Below are 25,366 nucleotides of genomic sequence, written 5' to 3'. Positions count from 1 at the left end.
AACGCGGCGATTTTACTAGTAAGGTTACCCCGGAGGCGTTTTAGTACTAGTAAGGTGGTGAATAGCTTACTAGGCGATAATATATTTCCCCTTTCTTAGTACGTCCACCGAGCTTATACTAGTACGGCGGGTATACGCTAGTTAGTAAATATAATTAGGCGGTATGGCTAGTAAACTATTACTAGGGCCTTACCTAGTAAAGTCCCGTGGTTATATAGCTAGTAAACTATTACTAGGACTTTACCTAGTAAAATTCCCGTAATCGTGTGGCTAGTAAACTATTCGAGTTATTCTGACTAGTAAACCAGGGTTAAGATATTAACTAGTAATATCCCCCTACCTACTTCGAATGTACGATTTAGGCGCTAGTACTAGTAAATTAGCGTTAGCCGTTTAACTAGTAAAAGTCCTTGCGCCGTTATACTAGTAAAAAATATATACTAGCTCGATTAGTAAAGTGTCGTATAGCGGACTAGTAAGTCGAGTTTGTTATACGTGGTAAACCCTAATAAGGGTACGTACCGGTAAAGGTTCGATTATTTTACTAGTCAGAGCTTATAAGAGTTTTTACTACTAAACTCGCTTATATTATAGATCCGTTAGGATTTAATCAGGTCTTTGCCGACCCGCTAAAACAGTTTACTGTCTAAATGGTATATATCTAGACGCGCAAGGCAAGGGCATGCAGTGCCTAATTTGCTAGATGTCAACTTCACTCGAATTTACTGCCAATACCTTCCGTACCTGGCTCCTTATATTATTGCCCTAGGCTGTGCCTATTTCCTAGTAAATTTGGCTGGCTCTCAGCTACACATCAAGCAGACGGATGTTGGCACTAGCCGGTGGTATGGTTCGGGGTTTTGTTTACTTTGGACGGCCGCCGCAGGCCTCTGATATCGCCTCCTATCCGTTAGCCCCTGAACTCTTACTCCCCATAACATCACTCCTAACTCGCGATCATGGAGAGGGATAAACTTCCGCTTTCTCGGGGCGTAGGAGAACAGCCTAACCTGATACTAAGATTCTGGACGGCGAGTCTAGCCATATACCAGAGTATCGGATTTACCGTCTTCCCTTAGATCCTGATACTGGCACGGTTATGCATAAACTACCCTACGTAAGGCGAATTTGTGGCCCGACTCTGGGAGTTCTTAATAGTGGGACTTCGACGCTGACGAGTTACTACGACCGGGTCTGGAAAGAGCAGTCTCGTATAGCTATGAACCAGATGAAGAGGAATGAAGGGACTGGCCTTCATTGTTCTACCTACACTTCGTCTCTTATCTCCATAATCTCCAGGGTTTCTCTCCAGTACACAAAACGTCACTCTGTCGAAACTCGCGCTCTCTTAGGAGGCCGCTCTGGTCATCCCTTATCTCAGCCTGCTGATCCGGCAGACTTGGGTACGGACGAGCGCTCTCTTGCGAGGCGTACCCTGGTTCTCCCTTAGCTTAGCGTGCTAACCCCGCAGATTTCGAGCGTAGACGAGCGTAATCTTAACTAGATCTTCTCGGACTTCCTTAATATAAGCTAGTCGTAATCGCACGTATCTATCTATACCCGCCGTTATTATCCCGCCTTTTTTTCCACTTACTTATAACCCACTCCTCCAGAGTAGCCTAGCGTCGAGCGTACTATTCGGTAAGCTCCCGTAATCTAAGGATCCGGGAGCGGTCCCCGAAGACGGTCGCCGAAGCTAACCCTCCACCCTTAAAACGGGAGAATCATCTTAGGCGGTAGGCTATAGCTTAAAGACGCCCTATCGTGATTGGTTCGGAAAGATAGACAGGACTATCTAACGCTCTAACACCGCCGTAGTAGTGGGTGCAGAGCCACTACTACACGAGGACCCTTATGACAGCTCATCATCGGCCCTTCCGTCCTTCCCATCGCGACCCAACGGAAATAATGTCCTGAAGAGGGAGAAGCGCCATGCAGGCTGTGGAGTCCGTGGCGCCACCACTACCGTGTAGTCTGACGCTCCCCTGGCCACAGACACCAGCACCTTCCGTTCCCATGAGTGTTATCGCCTTTCCCCCCTTGGAGCGACGGGGAGACCCAAGCGTCGTCAGCCAATATTCGTCCAGCGTTGGCGATGGGCTGATTCTCAGTGATGGCCGTTGTGTTCGTAAAAAACAAAGGATGTAAGTTTAGAACTCCTCTGGCTGTTGAGAGCAGCGAATTGGACATCGGAACAAATGCAAGTCGGCGTACGTTTATATCGAGCGTTTGCTGGTGCGCGCCCGATGCCGTATCCCAGAGCAGTACCGTCCCGTCAGAAGAAGCCGATGTTATTAGCGTGCCGTCGGGCGAGAAGGCGACGGCGTCGACCGGGCCGCTATGGCCCTCGAGCGTCTGAAGGCACGGGCTCCATGTCTCTTGCATAACAGGCTTCAATTTAATCCACTCTGGCAGCTCTGTTGTGTATAATTTTCTGACCTCGCTGCAAAAGGGACTAAAGACGAGGGCTGATACGTATACTTGCAGTGGAGCAACCCTAACTGCGGTTCGATGAGAGAGAATGAATCGTAGTGCGTCTGGGCGAGTGCTTTGACATTAATCGAGGCTGCGGTCTGCTGCATTCGTCAGCTCATACTCCCAGTAACTGATAAATGGCACGTACAGTAGTAATTGCTTGCAACTTGTGCATGGCTATCACCACCTCCGACATGCTGCGCGACAGACTAAGCGCTTCCAACCATTGAAGGAACTTGCTCCTGAGAAATGTATCAACGGATCCGCCTTCGGCCAGGTCGTTGTCAGCCTTCGTTAGGCGGGAAAATTCGTCCAGATGTTCGACCCAATAGATGCAGGCATAGCGAATGGAAGCTAACGGGTCGGGGTCTGGTGGGGTGATCTGGTCGTTAGATAATCCAGGGTCTCGAATATCATAAATGTCGCGCTGGAGAGTCTTTTGCAGCGCTTCGAGCGACCTAGAGAAGATGGCGTGGTGGCACTGTGCGATGCCTTGGGGCATGATCCTATCCAGGGCTATATTAAGAAGAAAATCCCTGGCTGATTGATGCACGAAATAGACGACGCCTTCTCGTAGAGTCAGGAAAGAGCCGCAGGATCCAATGATTTCCTCGACTTCGTCCTCATCGACATCCTCCATCGATTCGATGAGACCCTGTAGTTCCTTTGAGGTAACTGGACGGTACACGGCCGAGGCGATTGCCAGGACGTCCTTGCAAAGAGCTGCATCGTTTGACGTGAGTATGATTTAGCATTTTCTCGTACAGAGCATCCAGGCCGGGCGGAAACGAGTTCAGCATCTGCATCGTGTGTCGTTTTCGGACATTGGTATCGGCGAGCGCCTGACAGACTAAGGCGACCCAGAGAAAAGTCCCATCGGCATTGGCAACCAAGTAGCTTTGGACGGCGTCCCTCGTTCGTTCGTCGTACTTCTTCTTGGACACCAATTGCGCCATCTTGTACTGGATATAGAAGGTAACAGCACTGCTAATCGAGTTTCCGTTCAGCTCGAGGCTCAGCCTGACTTTTTGCGTAGCCTTCTCTAACTGCCTCTCAATATCTGGCCAGTTACGGCTCGAGATGATCCACTTGACGCGGGAGGTAGAGCTAGTGAAGCTAGTGATAAAGTGCAGGAGCTGAGGCCGGCCCGTCTCACACCCGTCAAGGGCGTCAATAATCAGGATCGCACGTTCTAACAACGCGTCGTTTAGCATAGCCGTCAATATACCCGTGAGGGCTTGCCAGGCGTTATCGTTGTGAAACAGCTCCTTGCCCACGTAATCATGCTTCTCTCGGACGTACGAGACGAGTTGCGGGTGCTGCCGAGCGAGGTCAAGGATCAGACCTCGTAGCACAGCCGTTGCGTTGTTGAGCCGGTTCGCGGTGGCCTGGCAGAAGAAGTAGGACAGTTGGTTCGAAGGCTCTTTCCCCAGCTCGTCGATGATACCGCACAAGCATCGTCTTGCCCTTGCCAGGATAGCCCTTGATCCAGAGCAGCTGACTATTGGGATCGTCTCGAAACTGCAGGAAGTCGGCGTGGTTAAGGACCCAGCGGTAAGCGTCCCTAAGGAGGCCGCCCTTGGTATCTTGGATACGCTTCTTGTCTTCGCGGGGATCGGTTACGTGAAGATCCTTCAGGCATTTCTCATTCTTATCGTCTTGGTTTCGACGGAAAGGCACGGTCCAATGGCCCGGCACGGCGCATGTCCGCCGGCTTATTGCTGACGGCGCGTTTTTGGCGAGCTCTTGAACGGCGGCCTTGACTAACTTGAAGTTTGAACTGTGCGGACCGTCGAACTTGTTCATTCCGGAATGTGTCGCGTTGAGACCATGACGAGGAAAGCCATGAAGGCATGCGGAAGACTCGCTGACGAGCTGACCATGTTAGCAAAAGGAGCAAGAACGGCAAGAGAAAGAACGAACTATCTTGCGTGTGAAGCGGGTTGAGAACTTGGCTGCCAGTCCTGACGACAGCACACGCCTGACTATTTCGGTCTTCTTCGTTTCGTAAAAGCAGTAGACGGGCAGGCGGATAGAATCGGCGTCTATGACTTCGGCGAACTTCTGCACTCGCTGGAGAACTAAATCGTGTTTCCGATCCAGGTCCTGCACCAGGCGGTCCGACGTATCCTCCCCCATGATGCCGCCGACGATCACCTGCCACTGGGCGTCCCGGCGGGCATCGGCGCCCTGGAAGGGGGTGGCGAGAAAGACGATGCCGGCGGTCGAATGAAGGACCTGGCGGTAGCGACTGCCCTCCTGGGCGGCTCGAGTCAAGGCCTCGGCCAGGACGAGCCCTCCGAAGCAAGACGCAACGAATATGACCGGCCGCTTCGAAACCGACTGGTTCTCTTTCGCGTGGGCAAGGAGGGAGTCGGCGTGGCCCAGGAGAGTCTGTACTGGCGCATCTTCGAAGTAGTTCGCATCCCAGTCGTATGTGAATATGCTGGCCTCGGGCACGGCCGCTGGTGCATTGTCTGGTCGGCGAGCCAATTGACCTCGCACCCGTCCTTTTTCTTGAACACCCACGTTCTCGGCGATTGCGTGCCGAGGCCGTGGATGGCGATAATGCTAGCAGGCGTCAGGCGGGGCGCATTCCCAAAGCTGTCCGTGGGCAGCCTAGCACTTACTCGATGGTGGAGGTATTGCTCGTATCGGGTGGCCACACTTGGCGGAGGCCCAAGCCACGCTCGTGGGTCCTGGTGGCCTGCGCGACGGGTTAATACGGACCGCGTGTGGGGAAGGGCTAGCATACCATAAGCTTGGGGGGACTCTAACTCTGCCTACGAGCTTCCTGGATTGCAAATAATAGAAATACTGAATGGCTCCAGCGAGGCATGGTAGGAACAGTCGAACGGGAGCTTGTTCTTAATGAGGGGAAGGTAATAATGCGTGGCCAAGCGCGTGCGGCTGGGTCTGGGGCTGCATTTCTGGTCCAATCGTTTCCCTATCGCCGCTTCGACGCAAGGCTCAACCAGGGGCAGAACGACAGCCCAATAGGCCGACATGCCACGACATCCTCTAGAGCCTGGCGGCGTTTCTGGGAATGCTCTCTCACCCTCCGTTGCCCAGCCCTCACGAAACTCGCACAGCACAGTTACTAGTTTCCGTACGGCAACTTGGCGCGGAGAAGAGTACTCGAATCGAGCTAAGCAGACTATTCCCTCTCGACGTGCCGATGCTCGCAGCAGCAAACGACACAAAACGGGCACGTGATGGACGCGCAACGGACCCGGATGACCCTTGCTCTCCGTCGTGCCGGGCTTGTCCCCCGTCGCCTTTCTCCGTTCGGCCACTCGACTATAACACCGATACCTCCGACGCGCCTCCGTTTAGAGGCGACGAGCTCCTGTCGCTGCTACCCGCGTCCTTCCGCACCAAGTCCGATGACCTCGTTGCGGCGAGGCGTGACGTCAGGGCCTGCGTCGAAAAGGAACTCGACCTGCGACGGCTGACCGATATTCTCGGCTGGCTGTGGATCGCCGGTCGGCCCATGCCGCCATGTCAGCTCCACCACCAGCTCTTGCTGTCGCGGGACGTCTTTGTCACGGAGCGCATCGACATGCATCTCGTGTGGACGACTGGTCGGATATTTCTCAAGCCTCTGCCGCGCTTCCTGCTCGAGCCGCGCTTCTGGACGTGCCATCTCTCGTGTGCCCACTCTTGTCATTGTCCCGCGGAAGATGGCAGCCCCGGGAGGCGCGCAGAAGACGCCCCAGGATCCCCGGAAGGTGTCTTGGAACACGTCCCGGAGTGTAAGCAAAAGCTCTGAAGTGCGCTCTTGGCTTCCTATTCTCGTACGCCGCGCTGGTTACCCACGAGGCCGACTTCTAGGAGGGCAAGGGCGGACTTTGGCGTGATAAAGAGGCATTGGATACGATTCGAGCCATCGCGTTGATCGCGGAAGAAGAAGTCCTGTGTATTGATTTGCTAATAAATCAGTATGTGTTTAGATGATTAGTGGCGACGATATACTCACCTCGTATAGCCACTGAATCGGGGTCCTGCCAGCAAGCTCGTCCCGGCGTGACGCGCCAGTAAGTTCATGATATCGGAGGTCGTTACTTCAAGGGCCTGTTTATTAGGTTCAGGATTTCGGAGCCTCATCACAATCTCGCGGGGCCGTATACCACTATTCCACATAGTAACGATCTCATCCTTGTGTGCCGCGAGCCCTTGCTTCCGAAACTGAGAAAAAGCACTCGCCTGGATCAGCTATGGTTATGTGAAGGTGCCTCGCCGCCGCGTTTGATAATAGCTTCAATAACCCAACCGCTATCACGACGACGTAGATTAACCTTGAAGGGGCAAGAGGTCATCTGCGACGTGGCCTTCCGGCGTTTAGATTCATGGGTCTGTGAATCTCGAGGCGTATAGGCTCTTCCCTTCCCACAGCGGTACGTGATACGCATCGGCTCGCCGCCACGAGGATACTGTTCGTGTATAACGAGGCTATAACCGTTAGAGTAGGCGTGAGCGATCAGAGCTGTGTGGCCATCTTCTTTAGAAGCAAAAACCTCCTTCGGCAGGGTGGAGCCGCAGGGTCGATCGTCGGCCATCGTTGTTGTTATAGTTATAGTAAAATGAAAAAAAGAAGAAGAAGACGAAGCTCTGTCTAATACACAACATACACTTATCTGGATCTAGATGCATCCCACAACGCCGAGCCAGAAGCAACACCTCTACAGATCAATTCCATCCTCCAAAACGCCAACGCTCTCATAATGACGACTTCCCATTATCTCCCTTTTCAGACAGCAGCCGTGCTACAGCCAATTCTATGGAGCTGACGGTCCTCAAGGGCACCCGACCTTCCCCTCCTGCAACCTTCGGCTGGAAGAACGGGATGGCTACGCTCGGACTACAATATCAGACATGAACGACGAACCGATCGAGAAGTGCCCCAATCCCATTGCGCTCTGTATCAATGAAGAGTCCCGAGCACACTGCCTCAAAACATTTTGCCGCATCCAGCACTCGACGTGTGAGTGTTCGCATCTATACGGGACTATATACCGTCTGTGGATTCAGTCCAGTTTCGAGCGGTAATCTCCCACCACCTGCCGTCGCTGCTGATGCTGCCCTTGCCAAACATTCGTATCATGGGTTGCCAGGTTCCCAACTCGCCACTTCAATTAAACATGAGAAAGATGCTGTCGTATGTACTGGGGATTATCGAGGAATTGAGAATAGGCATGCCTTGGTAGACGTGCCATATGAACCGGAGTTTCCCACCATGTGCTGAGCTGATCGATAATTTCAGCCATGCTCGGTAGCGCCTTTGGCGAATACCACGCAGTAGAAGCGCCATTTGGGTTGAGAACTGATGTTTTTGACGGGAATACCCTCAAAATCGCCGCCGAAGCCGAACGTCCCGGGGACGAAGTACTCTCTGTAGATATCTATATAAGAAAAGTTGTCCAAAGCCGGAACAGATGAGACGGCGTCTTTGACCACGGGTCGAATGCAGGCCACTCTGGAGTCGATCACGACCGCGGGCCCCTCGTAGATGTCTCCGGCTCAACTCGCTCGTGAAGGGGAGAAATTTTGGAAATTTGCGTTAAAGGTAGAGTCAGGAATCAATTGCTAGGTAATGGGGCTGATGGTATGTAAGAATATGCTTCTCGCATTATTTCTAGCAGGAGCTTAGCAATAAATGCGAAGTACTCATCGTCCGATACCTCCTCGTTGTCTCACATGGCGATCTCAATAATTCGAGGTTCTGGGTAGGTCTCTTCTCAAATTCTCAGCCGTATTTCGAGTGGCGTCTCCACCCGGACTTGAATGAGAGGACTTTTCAACTCTGCTCAGGCCAGTAGGATCAAGTCTAGAACGCTTATCCCGACACTCTGGTAAACTAAGGTCAATAGCGCCTATCTAGTCCCGCTCAACTACAACATTGTAATACAACATCGTTCGTTGCTTTCTAAAGTGTCGTGGAGATTTGTACACCAATTGGAAGCTAGCATTCCATTCCCCGAACGCTAATGTGGCTGTTAATTACAGGACTGAGAACCAACCAACAACAGCACCCAAACCCTGGCAACAGGACGTTGGACCAAGAATGGCTCGGAACCTCCATCTACCCTTTGCGTAGGCAACCTGTTTTCTCTCATTCATTATCCAGAAGCCATTTCAGACTCAATATTCCAAGATGGCGATGCCATTACCCGCAGAAGTTGAAGCCGCTGTCCAGCGGCTCGGCCGTGAGCTTGAGACAGTCCGCCACGGCGCAATTGAGCAAGAGGCTGCCGCCAAAGCTGTCCTAGACGTGGAAAAACCTGCTTTGCAGAACAAGATCACGGCGAACCGAGAGAGCCTGAAGAAACTAGAGGATCTGATGCAAACATGGAAGCGAGAGGAGGAATCTACTCTCAGAAGGCTTTCTGAGCTGGAGGAAAACTACCAAATATCTGTTCAGTATGCGCATAGAGTGGCTGTCTTGCCAAGTAGTCAGCGTCTGGTTAGTAGCGGTTACGTAGACCTGAGAGCTAAGGCTAACTTCACAGCTTGAATTCGTTTGCGCAGGAGATCCGGACATATCGACTGCCGCCCCTTCTGTTTCTCGAGAAGAAGCCCTAGCTGTTAGGCCTCACGAGGACGCAATCCCCGCATGCAGTCAGTCTTTGACAGCTGAGTCAGGCAGTCACCCTGTATCGCCCACATCCGTCGCTTCTTCTATGGCGAAGAGGCCACCAGAAGAAGACCTCGAGCACCAGGGGAAACGACTCCGAAAGGGGAGCACAAGCCCAATTCCTGGGTTGTCCAAGAAAACTATCGACTTCGACAAGCTCTACGACGATGGAAACGCCAAGTATAAACACCGAATTCTTCAGTACGGTAGCGATTGGTTTATCCTAAGGTGTGATGAGCATGACGTTCATTTTCCATACAAAGCGGCCGTAGCAGCCGGGTCGCATCTAAGGGGTTATTCCCATGGAGGCTCATCAGCGGCCTTGCCGGCAGTGATTGAAGCCTTCGGTATCCGAGTCAATGGCTGTAATAAGGAAATGGCTGAACTTAACAACGAAAGGTTTTGACACGCCTTGAAGAATGGGTATCGCGTGTTTAAGTCCAGCAACCCTCAAGATGCGAGCCTACCGGTCGGTATGTTTCCCGAAGCAACCATGATCTCTTTACTGACTGTGGTGATTCGCACTAGGGACTGCTGTTGCCGAGGAGATAGTAGTTGCTTGTCCGCACAGCCCCGACTCATGTTCACTTGGTCCGCATGAGCCAATGACGACATCGAACTCTGCCATCCAAACGCACAGCGACCATCAAAATGAGTTAGTGTCACGAGACAAAATGCTTATTTCAGGCTCCAATAACGCAACAGGCATTCAATGCCAAGATACCAATGATCCGTTGAGCCTGATGACTAGAATTACACAAGATACCTGCTCTTCCAAAACCTTACAGTGATGAATCAAGGGGGAGGGCATTCATCTCAGGCACATCAGATGACAAGGAGTGCGGGCAGCTGTCTAGAGAATCAGAACAAGGGGGCTTACACAATACGACCGAGACAGAAGCTACGGCCCCTTTTGCGGAAATGATGCTGGATCAAAACATTCATGGAGATATTGCTGTTAACCATGGAAGCTGGACACTCGGACCTAACGATTTTGATCAAGACAGTAACACGATCAGCTCGGGGCAATGGTGGCGAGTTGTGAATGGACCTAGCCGATTACAAGATTTGCCGAGTACAGTCTGAGGAGATTATTTAGGACAAGAGGAGGCACAAATTCAATTTCTTTCGCGAATTAAGAGTCCAACAATGTTAATTACACCTTGGTGCTACGATTGTACATTCCGAGATCTCATATAGCAACCTAATGCCATATCAAATCTACAGAGCATGGAGGAAGAGAAAAGTCTCCAGCCTGGTCAGTTTCGACGTCAAAGGCGCATACAACGGAGTGTATAAAGAAAGACTCCTTCAGAGACTCAAGGCGAGAGGGATCCTGGAAAAGCTGGTGGAGTGGGTTGATGCATTCTGTTCGCAACAGACAGCAAGCATTCAGGTCAACGGCCAGGACTCGGAGGTTCGCTCCCTGCCTCAAGCTGGGCTACCTCAGGGTTCACCGCTGTCGCCTGTTCTGTTCCTTTTCTTCAACACGGATTTGGTCCAGCATCAAATCGATGAGAATGGGTAAGGACGAGTAATTAGTATTATATAGAAGAATAAGAGGGCCAGGAAAGGCCTAATAAGTTATAGGTATAGAACGAGTAGAAAGACTATTAGCAAAGGGGTAACTACGCTAGAGCTGGAGGGTAGTAACTCAGACAGGAACAACTTGTTGGCAGACGAGAATATTCCTGTATAGAAAAGCCAACCTCCCAGGAAGAAGTGGAAAAACCTACACTTTGAATTGCACGCTGCATAGCTGCTTAATAGTTGGATCCCAAAACCATGTGTCACTGAGGAGGCTGTCTAGTAGGCAGCCATTGTCATTAGGCAGCAGGGAGACAATAGCCACGGCTACAAGTAGCTTATGCCTGCTGCAATAGTGAGAAAGAAGAGACACACTTGTATCATAAGTTCAAAGCTTCAACTCTAATAGGGCGGCTGGGACAGACTATGAATAAATCCAATCCAATCCAATCCAATACGTTCCCTACATCCTTTACTTCGCATCCCCTACATCCCTTACATCCCCTCAATCACATCCCCTACATCCTTCAATTCACATCCCTTACATCCTTTAATTCACATCCTCTACATCCTTTAATTCGCATCCCCTACATCCTTTAATTCACATCCCCTAAATCACATCCCCTAAATCACATCCCCTACATCCTTTAATTCGCATCCCCTATGCCCCCGAAATATGGTCCAGGCTTCCATTCTCGTTTTACTGCATAAAGCATGTTTACAAAATCCCATCACACTAGTCGGTAGTTTGCAATAACCCTGCTTCTACGAGGACAGATTCCAACTTTGAAAACGCTAGGTCGATCTGTGAATCCGTAAGCAACCCTCGGACTGCTTGATCGCTGAGTTGCGATAGCTCGCAGGAAGCTCGGGTTAATGCTGAGGGAAATTGAGCAAAAGAGTTCCTTGAAACGTTCCTCAGTGTCCGATTTGTGACGGCAAAATTTCGACTGTAGACGATGTCAGCGTGTCCGTGAATTTGGATGTCGTATACAAATACATAACCGTTTCTGCTTTGTTAGAGTAAGCAAACACAAGTAGAAGAGACCCTCCCGTGAGATCGACCCAGCGTCTAGCGATACGCTGCCGCCTTTTGGCCCGCTTTGCCGATTCGCTAACCGACTCTGAGGTCTGCGATCGACGGTAGATATCTAATGCAGGGCTGGCGTTTCCCATCCCTCTCGGGAGGTGCAGCCAGCCACTCTCCCGGTTCGCCTTAACAGTGCTGCTCAGATATGCTAGCATTCTTATTAGATGTAAGTAGGCGACCCTCGATAACCAGTACATTTCACCCGAGTCTATAATGTTATCTACAAATCTGAAGGTCTCTTGAACCTGGCCGTCGTGGCCCGTCATGGTGGAGTTCTGCAACATGCGCCGCCAGCAGTGGCGCACGCTCATCTAGCTATTGCCATCGAGCGTTCTCGCTTGTGGGCTAAGCAAATTCCGCACAATTCTACTCCACGGGGGCGCTGTCGCAATGATGTCAGGCATGAGGAGCGACCTGCGCCATTTCGGTTTTAATCTCGAGGAAGTTAAGGAGCGGCCAACCCGATTCTGTCGAGTAACTGATCGGTGTTCCCGCTTGGGGCCGGTAATAGGACTCGTCATCTCCACTGCGTCAGTTGTCAATCCATGACTGTGGGAGGTGGCATCTTGGACATCTAAGTCCATCGTCTCGTATGGCAGCCCATCTGTGTCCATCTTGTCATCCAAGTCAGCAAGTTCGACAGGCGTAATAAAGCAGCTTGCGTAGTCTGGAGTCATTTTAGCGTTGATCTTGGTGCTGTGTCAATGCCGTGGACATGAAAGGAGGATCGACCGCTTTAAATAAGAAAGGGAACCACGTCACGCTAGATGGTTTTCAACTTCTTAATTTCAACAAACTAGATTTGAATTTCGATTTCGCGTCGAGGCGCTTAAGGCACATGATATAAAGCTGATGGCCGGGATCAGTCTGCTTCTTTGCGTTCCGAATACTTTCGCCGGAAACGATGTATATCAGGCTTTTTTTAACCCTTGCTGCTCTTGTAGCCCTATCAGTCCACTTGGGATTGGGCATCGTCCTTCAGAAGGCCGAGAATCTGCGAAACAACGGCGTTTTGACAGTCCAGGTAGGTTCGCAACTCGTTCAAGTGACATTCTCTTATAGTAAGCAGCTTAACGGCACAGATTTCCGACTTCTGAGTAACTCCAGCGCCGCAATACCAGCGAACTTTAGCCTTGGGTTTCAGGAAGCTTGCTTCGGATATCAAGACTTCACGCGGCAATGTTTCAATCTACATGATGTTCCTAAAACGGTGGGGAGCGTAATTGGTGGACTTGAATTTGGTCCCTTGAACGAGGCATTGGGCATGATCAAGAGCGTGAACTTTGACAACATAATACTGTCTGATCTTGTTATCGTAAGCCTTGTGGTGGTTCTTTATATCTCTGTCTTATGGATGCGGCAGGTTCTCTGTCTATGGTTGAAGGTCCTGTTGTTTATTGGCCTGTGCATCCCGCTCTTTATCGCCGTATCTCTAGTAGCAGCTATAGGCATTCTGAAATCGCAGCTCAAAGGATCAGGGATTGAAGTGAAATTTGGGGAGAGTGCTCTATATAGCGGCCTATCTCTTGGAACGGGGGTGGTACTTAACTTTCTGGGCGCGGGACTGTTTGTTTAAGTGGGGTACCTCCCAGAATAGAATGAATCTAACAACTTACTGCTCTTGGAGGTGCCAACGTCGCTTACAACCAATCTGATGCTTTAAGCGCTAATGCGGATGCCGCAGCTCACCCGCCGCATCTTAAGCGCCGTTCTGGAAATCAGTTGAGTTGTTAAGAATTAAGTTGTGACTGCACGCACTGTAAAGTATATAATGGCTTAGATCATTCCATGACCAGTCCTCATTCTTGACAACCACATCATATACTAAATACTAAGTTTGAATTCCAGCCTTCAACATGAACAGCGCTCCATTTGAAATCATTGAGGAGATCGCTTCTCACCTTCCCTTTCCCGATCTTCTCAACCTCTCACTCGTTGATCGTCGATCCGCATCCTGTTGCAGCCGGTTTATCTTCCATCATATCGCTACTTTGAACACGACATCTTGCCTATCGGAATTCGAGAAACTTGTCAGCTCCAGAGATCTTTCTTCGCGGGAGCTTTCGATATACCATGGCACATGGCCGACATGTTCCCGTGATGACTGGGAAACCCACCCTTTGCAAGTTGTCGATGCGCATCACAGCATCTTCTCAACCAACGACAAACGCGCCTCTAGTGACGAGCTGGCGCAACGAGCCTTCGATGCGTACTATAGCTTCATTAAAGAGGAGCGCTTGCGCGACAGCGACCACGACCGAGCGCAACTTGAAAGAATTCTTTGGCATTTACCACGCATAGAGCAGATCACCATCTCGTCTCTGATCCGTAAAAGGCTCGGGAGACTCGGGAGAGCAAAGCTTTCTGAAATGCGACACAAGATTCGTATGTCACCTACCATTTTCGATTCTGCTGGCAGCCTAGTTGAGAGCTTGTTCTGCATCTTACCGAAATTTGGGAACATCCGTTCAATACATTGAAAGCAAACTTTTAGACTTTCCGCCTCCATGTCAGCTTGAAGGAATCAGGGAGCTCAAAATTAGCGCCTTGTCTCTCACAGCGTCAAAGGCCCGCTCGTTTACGGAATTCATGAGATCCTTTCCGAATCTAGAGAAGCTATCAGTGTCTCCATACCGTCACCTTAGTCTGGTCTTCCCTCTCGAAGATATAGACCATGAGAAGCTGTGGATTGTGAAGATCTCAGGCTTCTGGGTGTCTAAATTCAATTTTATAGACTTTGTAAGGAGGCATCCTCAGATAAAGAAACTCGTTTTAGAAGAGGTCATGCTGTCAGATAGTAGCTGGGTATCTGTTTTATCCACTCTTAAGCAGGCACATGGCGTCATAGAGCTTAAAAAATGTCAGTAGCACGTATTTAAGATTTAAATTGGGACACACTGGTCAGCCAGTATAGTTCACTATGCGGCCAGTAAAAGATGGAGTGTGTCCCTGTCCCCGATCCGCCCCATGTACCAAACCTATTTTGTATGTACTCTTCGGGTCTCTACAAGGATCGTATCATTTTGAGGATTCCTATCAATCAATTCCTACATACCTTACCTGACCTACAGATCCTATTTTTCCTAACCACGCCTATAAGATCTACACGAGGCAGCCACCAAATGTAGATAGAGGTCGAAGTGCAAAAGTGGGACATTTGGGGACAGCTGGTCGAATGTTTTGGCATTGGGCGAAGTGGAGCGCTCCGGACTAAACATCGGAGCGCGTCGGCTGTCGGCAAAACCCCACTTCCGGGCATAGCCGCTGACTAAGTAGCGGCCACAAACCGAGTAGGAATACAAGGCAAGTCAAGTGGTCCATGATATCATCATCGACAGACAAAGCGCTGAGCGACACAATGATCCGTCCCGCCGTACACGATGTCCGATTACCTTCGAGAGATTGAGAGGCTCCAGCATGAGCTGCAGCAGGCCAAGGCACGAGAAGAGCGAGAGCGGCGCGAGAAAGAACAGGCCAAGGCACGAGAAGAGCGAGAGCGGCGCGAGAAAGAACAGGCCAAGGCACGAGAAGAGCAGGAACGGCGCAAGAACCAGAATACTACGCTGGAGGAATATCTATACAACTGCCACTTTCACCTCTACAAAAAACTCGGTTTTTCCGACCCATCCAAATCTTCGACGGGATTCACGAGGGTCGAGGGGAAATATTACCCTAAGTGGCTTTGCCCTTGGGACAATTTCGCCAACGTCCACCGACAACGCCATTTTGAGGTCATCAGGACGATCTTAGGAGAAAGACGACTCTTCCATCGAGAGAATACGACCAGAGATCTAGGGTCGACCATCTCTCGCAATGCGGCAGGCAACGAGAACGCTATCGATAACTTTGAGAAGCTTGCCGTGGAACATCCTGTCTGGGAAATTCTGCGTCCACTCTGGGAAGAAGAGGAACTACGTGGGGAATATTCGTGTATGGGGCTTCGATTCAGCAACAACAACCGCGACTTCACGCAACCGAACGATAGTAGCCCGTCTAGGGAAAAGGATGACCCGAGCGAGGAACGACATGAGCGGCGGCGACGAACAGGACCAAATAAACGAGTAGCGTCCGAGCAGAGAGTTATGCCTCCGCCGATAAAACCTGACGGATGGGGAGTTCGTACGCGCCTAGACGAAAGCGAGAGCGTGGCGTTTGTGTACGACTATAAGGCAGCCCACAAGATCGCCATCAGGTATCTTAGGCCGGCCATCGCGAAGGAGAAGCTATTTATGGAAGTTGTTGAGCGAATGAATAACAATACAACTACTCGAAGCGATAGCGAGCTGAAGGAACAGGAGAGGGCGGAAGCACTGATTGCCATGGCACTAACTCAAGTCTTCGACTACATGATCAGGTACGGGGTGGTCTACGGCTACGTGGCTGCCGGCCAGTCCTTGTTGTTTCTTTACGTCGACCGAACCCACCCAGAGACTTTATACTGCCATCCGTGCATTCCTGGCGAAGAGGTGGGCGAAATGTCGACCACAGACTGGCCTGACATGGCGCCCTATACCGCCGTGGCTCAACTAGCCAGTTTCTGCTTACTGAGTCTCCGATCCGAAGCTCTCCAGGGTGCGGCACTCGAGGCGGCATTGCAGAAGGCTCAGAGAGTTCTGAGAAAGTGGAGTGATCCGTACGAGGATGCGGCAAATCTCGAGACGCATTCACCCTCGGCGGCGGCGTCGTCGTCGTCGCAAACAACAGAAACGACAGAGGGCTCGAATTTCGTATCCAGCGCGAGGCCGGCCGGCCGTGAATTCTTACTACGATCGAGGTCGTCCTGCAGGGACACGACGGACGTCCGCAGAGACGAGGACGAGGAGGATGGGCCCGGCGATGACGTACTCCCGTCTTGGACGAAGACGGACGGTAGTAAGCGGAAGGAAGGTCCCTCAAGCGGCAGTTCCGAGGATGGGGACGCTACGATGTCTGATTCGCCACCCACCCGGCAATACTGCACGCAAGCCTGCCTGTTGGGCCTGAAGAAGGGGGGGGAACTCGACGGCAGCTGCCCCAATGTGCTCGCCCACCGCGCTGCTGGAGGCAACAACCGGCATCCTATCGACGCGGACAAGTTCGTCCGCCTGATGGGTGAGCGCTTGCGCCAGAACCCGTATCGTGGCTGTATAGCGTTGGACGGCTGGGGCAAGATGGGAGCGACAGGGCTCCTCTTCAAGCTGGAACTGCAGCCGTACAGCTATACGTTCGTGGGAAAGGGGACACTCTCGGGGCGCCTCCACGACTTGGAGCACGAGAGCCGCGTCTATGCGCGGCTCGACAGGCTCCAGGGCGAGGTTGTGCCGGTGTACCTGGGACTGGTCCGGTTAGACCCGGGCTACATCCTTCCCGGCTGGGCCAGGGTCGTCCACATGATGCTGATGTCGTGGGGCGGCGAGGCGGTAACAACGGCGTGCATACCAAACGTGGAGGCGGAGGTTCGGCGCTCCTCGCAGGCTGTCTGGGCCGAAGGCGTGGACCACGGCGACGAACGTGACGCCAATCGGCTTTGGAACAACGAGCGCCGCCGTGTTATGCTCGTCGACTTTGACCGTGCCACCCTTCTCCCAAGTCCCAAACACAAGCAGTTTCCTGATTTGTTAGGGAAGAAGAGAAAGAGGTCAGGTCCAGAATTCAGTAGTCATACCCGGAAACGTGGCTTCCTACCACGTCATCTACAGTCACGGCGTGAAGTGACTTAGACGGCTTGGAAAAGTATCAATTAGCACCACGTGGAATAGATAGCAATTAATTCGCGCAACTCAGAAGGCACTTATTCAAGGGAAACATTGTCTCCTAAACAGTTATGGCGTGGGCGGCGATTATAGTTATCGGAGTAGTGTATTAAGTCGTTAGAGGAGGCTATTAGTAGGATCCGCTAATAGGAAGGATTTAGCATGCTCTATCTATGGGGTAAGCTATTCATAAAAGTCGAGCTACTTAGGTTTAGTTTTAATCTTTTTATTTTATTTTATTAAGAAATTAAATAGCAGAAACTCTAGGTAAAATAGCCTTAACCCTTCTACTCCGTAATCATTTATTCTTAATTCGACGAAGGGCGAAAGGCTATAGGAGTGCTATTCCTTATTTATATAAATACTGACTCTTTTACAATCTATCCACTCGGGAGACTAAAAACCACGCACTCTTTTAATAATATCGGCGATACTATGTTCCGAGTGTATATCGGGTTATAGGCCGAGGAGACACGTACTCGACTAAGGTGAACCGTGCGCGGCTTAGTCCGACTCTTCGCTAAGTACTCGCTAATTATAACGCGATTATCTTATTATAGTATATTAGCTAGCTAGTAAACGAATAAAGACCGTTTTTAGGGAATAGAAACCCGTTTCGTGTCGATAAACCTTAATTAGTAATCTAAGTAAGGGAGATAGGGGCCCTAATAATTAGTAAGAAGGGGAAGGTGATTAGGAGCTTTACTAGCTAACTTTCTGCTTTTAGTTTACTTGGATAAATGTCTTACACTTTATGAAGTTTACTATCTAACTATAGAACCGTTTACTACGAATATCGCGCTAATTAGTTTACCGCCCTAGGAAGCTACTCCTTTCTAGTAAAGGGTCGGTCGCTTTTCTAGTAATAAAGGAATATCTACTAGTAAACTAGCCGTTATTCGTTTAGTAGTAAAGATATATATAAACCTATAACGCTCTATACTAGTTAACTAGATATAATATATTATCTAGTAAGTAAGTAACTATTAGTTTACTAGGTAAAATAAAACTCGGACTTAACTAGGAAACGGTCCTAACCCTGCCTAGTAAAGTAATATAGGCTTTACTATCCTCGGCCACGTAGCTTATATACTAGTAAAGGTTTCCGTCGTTTACTATCCCCTAACCTTATAGCGTAGCAGGTTTTACTACCTAGACTTATAATAAGGTTTACCTAGATCGACCTTTACTATCCTAACCCGTTACACGTACCTAAGCCCTTTACCCTTCCTAGTAGACTTAGTTTGCCTACCTACTATATAGTAAGGTGCCGCTAATAGGGAGCGCGAGGGAGTATATCGTATACAGGAAGTTTAAAGGAATAAGTACTAGTATAGGACTATATATATTTAGGCCGGGCCGGCGAGACTACGATCTTATAGATTAGTAGTTACGAGACAGAGCGAAGTGTAAGGCTTAGAAGCTTTATCTATAAAAGTAACTTAAGCACTAATCACGTAGCTAAAAGCCTCCTATAAGATAGGATATTTTACTATTAATAATACCCTTAAGGTGACTTAGAACTAGTATAGGGCTGTCTGGTTTAGTTATAAGCCCGGTTAGGTATATATTTTACCGTACCCTTAAACCGTGCGGCTATAAGCCGACTAATACCCCGCTATTATTATATCGTGTACTTAGTCTATTTTATAGTAATAGGAATAATAGCAATTATACGGAATTAATTTATATTACTATCTAGACCTTTACGTGCACGCCGTCTTCTTTAAAATGATCCTAATTACTGACGGCGCTGTTTTGCCCGCCGCCCCGCCTATCTTAAGTCGAATAACCGGCTTAAGGCGTACTCGGTGTTTATAAAACGTATATATGCGGAAAGTAAAGTCGTCGTTTAGTATTATACTCTTTTCCTTATATATCTGCACTAGATATAGTAACGGGCCGTCTCCTCTTATCTTAAGATGGCTTTTAACGTGTTTCTATATTATGGTCGTTCGCGTGAATATACGTCCGTAGAAGATATAGGGATCGGGCTTCTGCTACCCCTTAGGACACGGCGTAGCCTCTTTTAGGCTAGAGGGCTGCTTGATGATGATCCTAGGACTTAGAAGCGTCGGTTTAATCGGGGCAGGAGTAATATCTAGAGGTATAGACGGCTTGATAGTGGTGACGGGGGTGGGCGAGGGCTTAATAGCAGGTATTACGCCTATATCTATATTCTCTTTACTATAGTTAATCCCGACCTAGGAAGAGAGCGGATATTATATTAGCGTCGGTGCTATATCTTTGATTAGCCTTATATAAGGCGGCTTTTACTAGGGAGGATATAATAGGAAGGATATAGTGGGTAACGGCTTTAAGGAGATCTATTCCGGTTATATCTCCTTGACCTTAACCTTCTAAGTAAGAGCCACCTAGGTACTAATGACGTTAATCTTCCGCTGGACTAATTCGTCTTCTAATAAGTTAATATCTAGGTCGCCGAGTAGTTCTGCTATACGTCTCCGCTCGGGCTAGATAAATATAATAGCGGGCAGGGGGGAATTACTAGTATAACCGGTACCGTATAACTGCTTTTCGAGCTCTTAGTAATTCTTTAAATTAAAGTAGTGGCGGCGCGTGCTCTCTATTACCCTTACGCCGGTGCTTCTAGGCAGTAGCTTTATATTACTTAAGTAGTTCGTCGTATTATACTTTATCTACGCCCGTTACTAAGTGCGCTTAGCTATAGCGGGACTTAAGGGTAGTCCGTAGCGACAGGACCTACTCGTCTAGTATACGGACCTTAGTACTCGGTCCGATAACTCGTATTATCTTATCGGTAACGCCTATTAGCGTATCCTTATTAACCTGAATACCGAGCTAGTTAAAGAGGGCGAGGTACAGAGACTTAGTGCCGCGGCTAAGGAATATATCCTAGGTAACGATATTAGTCCGGGCGTTATTATAATAGTCTTAGAATATACCGTCGTTTTTATATCGGGCGACCTATTTCCGGACTATTAAGCGGTAATTAGCTACGAAAAGGGTTAGAGGTAGAGTAGAAAGGCTAGGTTACGTAATATAAACCGTTAATCGACTCGAGGTTTCCTTGCTAGTAGTCGTAGCTTTTTAGATTATCCGGTAAACTAGCTGCCTTACCTAGTCTATTAGAGTTATTATCTAGCTAGTTTACCGTAAGGGGTTTATCGGATTTTATATAGCCCTCTAGCGACTTAACGGACTACCGGAAAACGGGTTTATGCATAAACTCTTCCTTCCACGTAAAGTATATACCACGCTTAGTAATTTTAGTGCGAAAGAAGTTCTTGGCTTAAGAGTACCCTTCGTTAGCGATAACGTCTTCGGCTAGCACCTTCGCGAGTAAGTAAAAGACGGGGCAGATTACGGGCAGGTCTTCCTCGATAAAGAGGAAGTTAGTAGGCCGTTGCTGCCTCTTATAGTCCTTATAGAATCGGAAAAGCACCGATATAGTAAGCCGGTCTTTACCGCCGTTATTAGAGGGATTTTATATAATCTATAATTTAATATCCTCCTAGTAAAGGACCTTTTTCGCTAGGGTTATCCTGATATCGTTTTTACCGTATACCTAGTAAGGACCCTAAGGCGGCGGAACGTTATCGTCCTCGCTTAGATCGGTAAAGACGTTATAGAGATCGTGGTATTCTTCTTTTAATACCTTCTATTCTAGAATATTATAGTAGATAAGCTTATAGCGTCGAGCGCTAGTAAATATAAGGAAGTATTAGAGAGTCGTATCGTCGAGGCGGTCTAGGCTAATACTAAACTATCTCTTTTAATCGCGTACCTATAAAAAGTAAGATAGGTAAAGGTATACGTCGGGTCTAATATAGTTCTTAGTCTTCGGCTCGGTCCTTAGCTTATACTTATACTTAATAAAGTCGGTAGTAAAATTAATCGTGTGCGTTCGTAGGGCCTTATCGACAGTAAGGTCCGTGTACTTCTTATAGACTATATAGGTCTGCTAGAGATACCTCTTAATCGTTAACTTAGCTATAACTTTAAAGCCTTGTCGTTAGAGGTAATACTTGATAAAGCTCTTAAGTAGGCCTCGCTTATTATAGGTTAGGTCCTTAAGCTTATCCCGCTAACCCTTTTCGTACTTTATCCAGAGACAGAACTTCTCCTATTATCGCTAGCCCTAGACGATATTACGGCCGTATGCTTCCGAATATCGCGGCCTGATAGGACGACGAGTATTAGCCTTTTCTGTAACGGCGTGTAGCTTATCTAGTATAATCTCCAATACGTCCGATAGGTCGCTATTAGCGAAGTCCTGCTAAATACGACGTAAGAGTGGGTCTATATCTATATCTACGAAACGAGCGGCTTACTTAGAGGGACTCGATAGGAGTATAGGGTATAATACATTTAGAGAGGGAAGGACTCAGGTAGTTCCTGGGAAAGAGTAACCTTTTAACTCCGTTAACCTTAGCCAGTTTACCGTTTTCTGTATTAGTCCTTGAGGGCGCTAACAAGTACCACTATAGGCAGGCAGTATATTCATGCCGCTCTAGAGTACATATTTTCTTAGCGACTTGTACTTACCGGGGGTGCTCGGGGGGGCTAGAACCTGTAGCCGCTGGCGTCCAAAAGCGGTCCCCTAGGCAGCGGCACACGCACTTAGAACGGAATGCGTGTGCCGCTGCCACGGGAGTAGCTTTCGAATTCCTCCAAATCCAACATCACGTGTAAATATAGGGTCCGTGCATATATAGATTAATATACCTAGGAGTACACGTCGATGTATCTCACGACACCTTATCTTAGTCCTTCTCCTCTACTCTATACTTAGGCCTTTCTCCTTCCTGTACCACTTAATTACCTCCTTTTCCTAATAACTGCCTAGCGTATCGTAATTTCGTTTAACTAATTAAAGAAATGCCGTAAATATATTAGTAATACGATATAATATCACTCGATATAATATAACCGACGTGTATCGCTACCTTAACTTGATAGCCTCTTAACCACTATATTACCTTTACCCAGTAAGAGTATTCACTCTATATATAAGATAATACGCTGCCTAAATCGCTCTATAAGTTAGTTCTGCTTCTTTTAACTTTATTTATTTACTAATATATACTGTATAGAAGCATTTATGCTTACTAGGCGACGTGATCTAGCACCTCCTTCTAGCCTACTATAATCGCCTGATACTAGCTAAGACTACGAAATACCGATACGCTAACCTTCCTAAGGGTTATACCGCTCTATAAGGTAGCTAATATTATCAGGGTATTATTAGTTATAGCCTACTAGGAAAGGCTGATCTAGTTATAAGGGGACTAAATAATACCTTAGGGAATAATATTAGCAGATTATCAGGTAGTCTATCTAAGCTAATATTCCTTACTATCGGAGTATACCTATATTATAACTCCTTAACGTCCGAGCAAGGCCAAGCTAACTAGTAATACTAGTGGCCAGGGGTATATAAGGGGAGTGTATAGTAATAACGGCCGAGTACTAGTCCCCCCCTCCTATTCGGTCCTCTGAGTATACTTAAACTCTTTTAGGTTAATATAATTCATTATATCTTTATAATCCTAATTATAACTATAATATCCACCTTTTTACTACTACAGCTACTATAATAGCAGTCGTTATAGTAGTAGCCGTGGTAGTAAAAATGATAAATTTTTTTTCTTATTTATTTATTACACGTATATAGTCCTAAAGCTATAGCGCGGCATCTATTACTCTAAAGGCTAAAGGCTAGTAGAAGCTAAATACAGTATAACTCGGTATTTAACAACGGAAATCCTCCGTAATAATCTGCCTAATATACCTAATATAGTAAAGCCTAAAACAGAGTAACTAGACTATAGGAATTAAGGTTTATGCCCTATACTAGTCCGCTAAGGCTATTTTAGTAGCTAAAAGATAGGCCTTTAAAGCCTGTATACCTCTTTTAGTACCGAATAATTGTCGTATGGGCGCACGGACTATAACGTGGTCTATAGGGGATCCAGGGGGGATTCACGCTATGATTAAGGGCTTAGGATATCGGGGACCTCGGGTATTAGAATATAATAGGGGCGGATACCGGAAAAGACCGGATAGGATCTAAATAATATAGTACCTATAACAGAGTCTTCACCACCCTAATTAAGGGTATAAGAGACTCTCCTAGATATAACTTAATATAATACACACACACGAGATTTCTGCTCTACTAAGTTGATTATTCAAGTGCCTTTTGACGTGCGATAATAATAGCGGCAAAGATAGCGGTAGGCCTGCTAGGGCTTCCCGTAGGGCTTAAAAAGATAGATATTACGGTTATAATTAGGGTAGTTGCAATAGCTTTAATAGGATACAATAATTCGTAGAGTGACTTATACCGTTTCCTTTGATTCTGTTTGTATACTATATAACCCCTGAAAAAACGTACAAAGTGGTACCTTTGTAGTCTACCCTTTTAGGAAAATTGAGAAGGTTCGAGAGACGTACCTGCACTAATATAAAAAAAAACTTAATACTATAATAGGATATCGTGAAGTTAATCCAAAATCTATTGATAGCTATTTACTATACGAAAAGATTTAGTTACTACTTAGAATTCTTATATAAGAAGTGTTTTCTGCTTTATTTTCAGGGCTAATATAATGCTTCGAAATAATGCCTTAGACTTCGACGTATTAGGGAGCTATAAGGTCGCTTAACAGGATACTAAGAACCCCTGATTTAGTATATCTAAACCCCTGTATTTTATATAGAAAATCTCCACTTTTGATATATCTTATTATAATCTACTCCACTCCTTATTGTAATACTACTAGTGTATTCAGGTCCCGCAAGTATATATTATACGTTTTATCAGGGGTTAGATAGTATATCGAGAGACCTGCAAAACCCACCTAATTTCGGGTGATGGGGATATAGTGGATTGTATTAACCTAAAAGAGTTTAAGTGTACCCGGAGGACCGAATAGGGGGGGAAGCGGAGGACCGGCACTCGGTACTTAGCGGACCGAGCCTAAACCAAAGAACCATCCCGCCTTTACGTACCCGCTTCCCAACGACGAATACAAACACAGTCCAACCAGAACTCAGATTGAGCCATTGCTTCCTAAATCGCCGTCAGATTAATCTACTCTCTCTTCCACTTCCATTCCTTCGAAGCCTAAATGCAGTTATCAAGAGCGGTTTTGGCCCGGTCCATTGCCAACGCTTCCTCCACCCGTCCATTGGTCGCAGCCGGATCCCCCCTACAAGTCTAGAAATGCAGGTTCGATAGAAGGAAGCAATCTTGCTAACGGGGGCGGTATTGCGTGATGTGTCTGCGCAGTGACTGGACACAGCCCTCGCTAATCGAGAACATGTATTAGGAGCTTTTTAACGACCTTCATGACCTGTCAGATCGGATAGCACTGCTAAAACGGAGAATGAGCTGGTGGGGCCTCCACATCGGGCGGATTCTGGAGCCCAATGGCAAAGTGTCAGTCTTATCATCTACGGTTGAGAGCGCTAGCACCTCAGGCTTTCGGTTATAGTGTACGCGGCTCGGGAACCGACCACACGAGGTTGTTGTGCGGTGGAAAAGTGTCGCTAAATGCGGACGATGCAGTGTTGGCGGGTGCCTATACACCGGCCTAGCTACTTGGATGGCTGATAAAAGGTGAAGAGATTCTACCGCGGTCTTGCTTTGGAGAGTAACCGACGTACGCTTTGCCGTTAGCAAATACAATACTCGAGCCTTCAGGGTCGAACAAAATTTAACGCAGGGGAGACCAAATTCCAAGCATACCTACCGAAGTACGGAGTAGCTGCACCCTCTACCTAGCCGGGGACGCCACCTAAGGGAGGCCTCGCGTATTCGATATTTGCGATTCTTTAACACCATCCTCGTGCCACCCCAGTTGGTTGAGCGCCAGTACTCTGCGGTAGTCAATTCAGACCTTTCGAACTAAGCGGAGG

General features: G+C 48.1%; 8 protein-coding genes across 8 annotated transcripts; 6 read left to right on the top strand and 2 right to left on the bottom strand.

The window, feature by feature from the left end:
- Window positions 1-2,150: 2,150 nt before the first annotated feature.
- SODALDRAFT_339955 (hypothetical protein) lies at window positions 2,151-4,614 on the bottom strand (the record flags this gene model as incomplete). Its single annotated transcript, XM_028612901.1, has 6 exons — window positions 2,151-2,165; window positions 2,215-2,548; window positions 2,607-3,139; window positions 3,213-3,896; window positions 3,928-4,196; window positions 4,455-4,614. 6 exons carry the CDS (start codon window positions 4,612-4,614, stop codon window positions 2,151-2,153), a joined length of 1,995 nt encoding a protein of 664 aa, XP_028466424.1.
- Window positions 4,393-5,378, top strand: SODALDRAFT_399472 (hypothetical protein). The gene has a single exon (XM_028615312.1). The coding sequence runs from the start codon at window positions 4,705-4,707 to the stop codon at window positions 5,233-5,235; it is 531 nt and encodes a 176-aa protein (XP_028466423.1). The 5' UTR covers window positions 4,393-4,704; the 3' UTR covers window positions 5,236-5,378.
- On the top strand, window positions 5,379-6,561 carry SODALDRAFT_166386 (hypothetical protein). The gene is made up of 2 exons (XM_028606978.1): window positions 5,379-6,230; window positions 6,429-6,561. The coding sequence occupies exons 1-2, from the start codon at window positions 5,522-5,524 to the stop codon at window positions 6,434-6,436; spliced, it is 717 nt and encodes a 238-aa protein (XP_028466422.1). The 5' UTR covers window positions 5,379-5,521; the 3' UTR covers window positions 6,437-6,561.
- Window positions 6,562-8,866: 2,305 nt separating this feature from the next.
- On the top strand, window positions 8,867-9,754 carry SODALDRAFT_333224 (hypothetical protein). Its single transcript, XM_028611916.1, has one exon. The coding sequence runs from the start codon at window positions 9,156-9,158 to the stop codon at window positions 9,513-9,515; it is 360 nt and encodes a 119-aa protein (XP_028466421.1). The 5' UTR covers window positions 8,867-9,155; the 3' UTR covers window positions 9,516-9,754.
- Window positions 9,755-11,283: 1,529 nt separating this feature from the next.
- Window positions 11,284-12,403, bottom strand: SODALDRAFT_359717 (hypothetical protein; the record flags this gene model as incomplete). Its single annotated transcript, XM_028614199.1, has 5 exons — window positions 11,284-11,339; window positions 11,469-11,586; window positions 11,672-11,816; window positions 11,922-12,001; window positions 12,089-12,403. The coding sequence occupies 5 exons, from the start codon at window positions 12,401-12,403 to the stop codon at window positions 11,284-11,286; spliced, it is 714 nt and encodes a 237-aa protein (XP_028466420.1).
- Window positions 12,404-13,519: 1,116 nt separating this feature from the next.
- Window positions 13,520-14,592, top strand: SODALDRAFT_333222 (hypothetical protein). Its single transcript, XM_028611915.1, has one exon. The coding sequence runs from the start codon at window positions 13,583-13,585 to the stop codon at window positions 14,204-14,206; it is 624 nt and encodes a 207-aa protein (XP_028466419.1). The 5' UTR covers window positions 13,520-13,582; the 3' UTR covers window positions 14,207-14,592.
- Window positions 14,593-15,038: 446 nt separating this feature from the next.
- On the top strand, window positions 15,039-17,659 carry SODALDRAFT_311485 (hypothetical protein). Its single transcript, XM_028609170.1, has one exon. It carries the CDS (start codon window positions 15,107-15,109, stop codon window positions 17,423-17,425), a length of 2,319 nt encoding a protein of 772 aa, XP_028466418.1. The 5' UTR covers window positions 15,039-15,106; the 3' UTR covers window positions 17,426-17,659.
- Window positions 17,660-24,636: 6,977 nt separating this feature from the next.
- On the top strand, window positions 24,637-25,225 carry SODALDRAFT_333219 (hypothetical protein). The gene is made up of 2 exons (XM_028611914.1): window positions 24,637-24,713; window positions 24,778-25,225. Exon 2 carries the CDS (start codon window positions 24,878-24,880, stop codon window positions 25,043-25,045), a length of 168 nt encoding a protein of 55 aa, XP_028466417.1. The 5' UTR covers window positions 24,637-24,713; window positions 24,778-24,877; the 3' UTR covers window positions 25,046-25,225.
- Window positions 25,226-25,366: the final 141 nt, after the last annotated feature.

This window comes from Sodiomyces alkalinus, assembly GCF_003711515.1.
Source record: "Sodiomyces alkalinus F11 unplaced genomic scaffold SODALscaffold_5, whole genome shotgun sequence".
NCBI lineage: Eukaryota > Fungi > Ascomycota > Sordariomycetes > Glomerellales > Plectosphaerellaceae > Sodiomyces > Sodiomyces alkalinus.
Note: the sequence above shows the minus strand (reverse complement) of the source record. Positions and strands in the feature narration are given on the sequence as shown.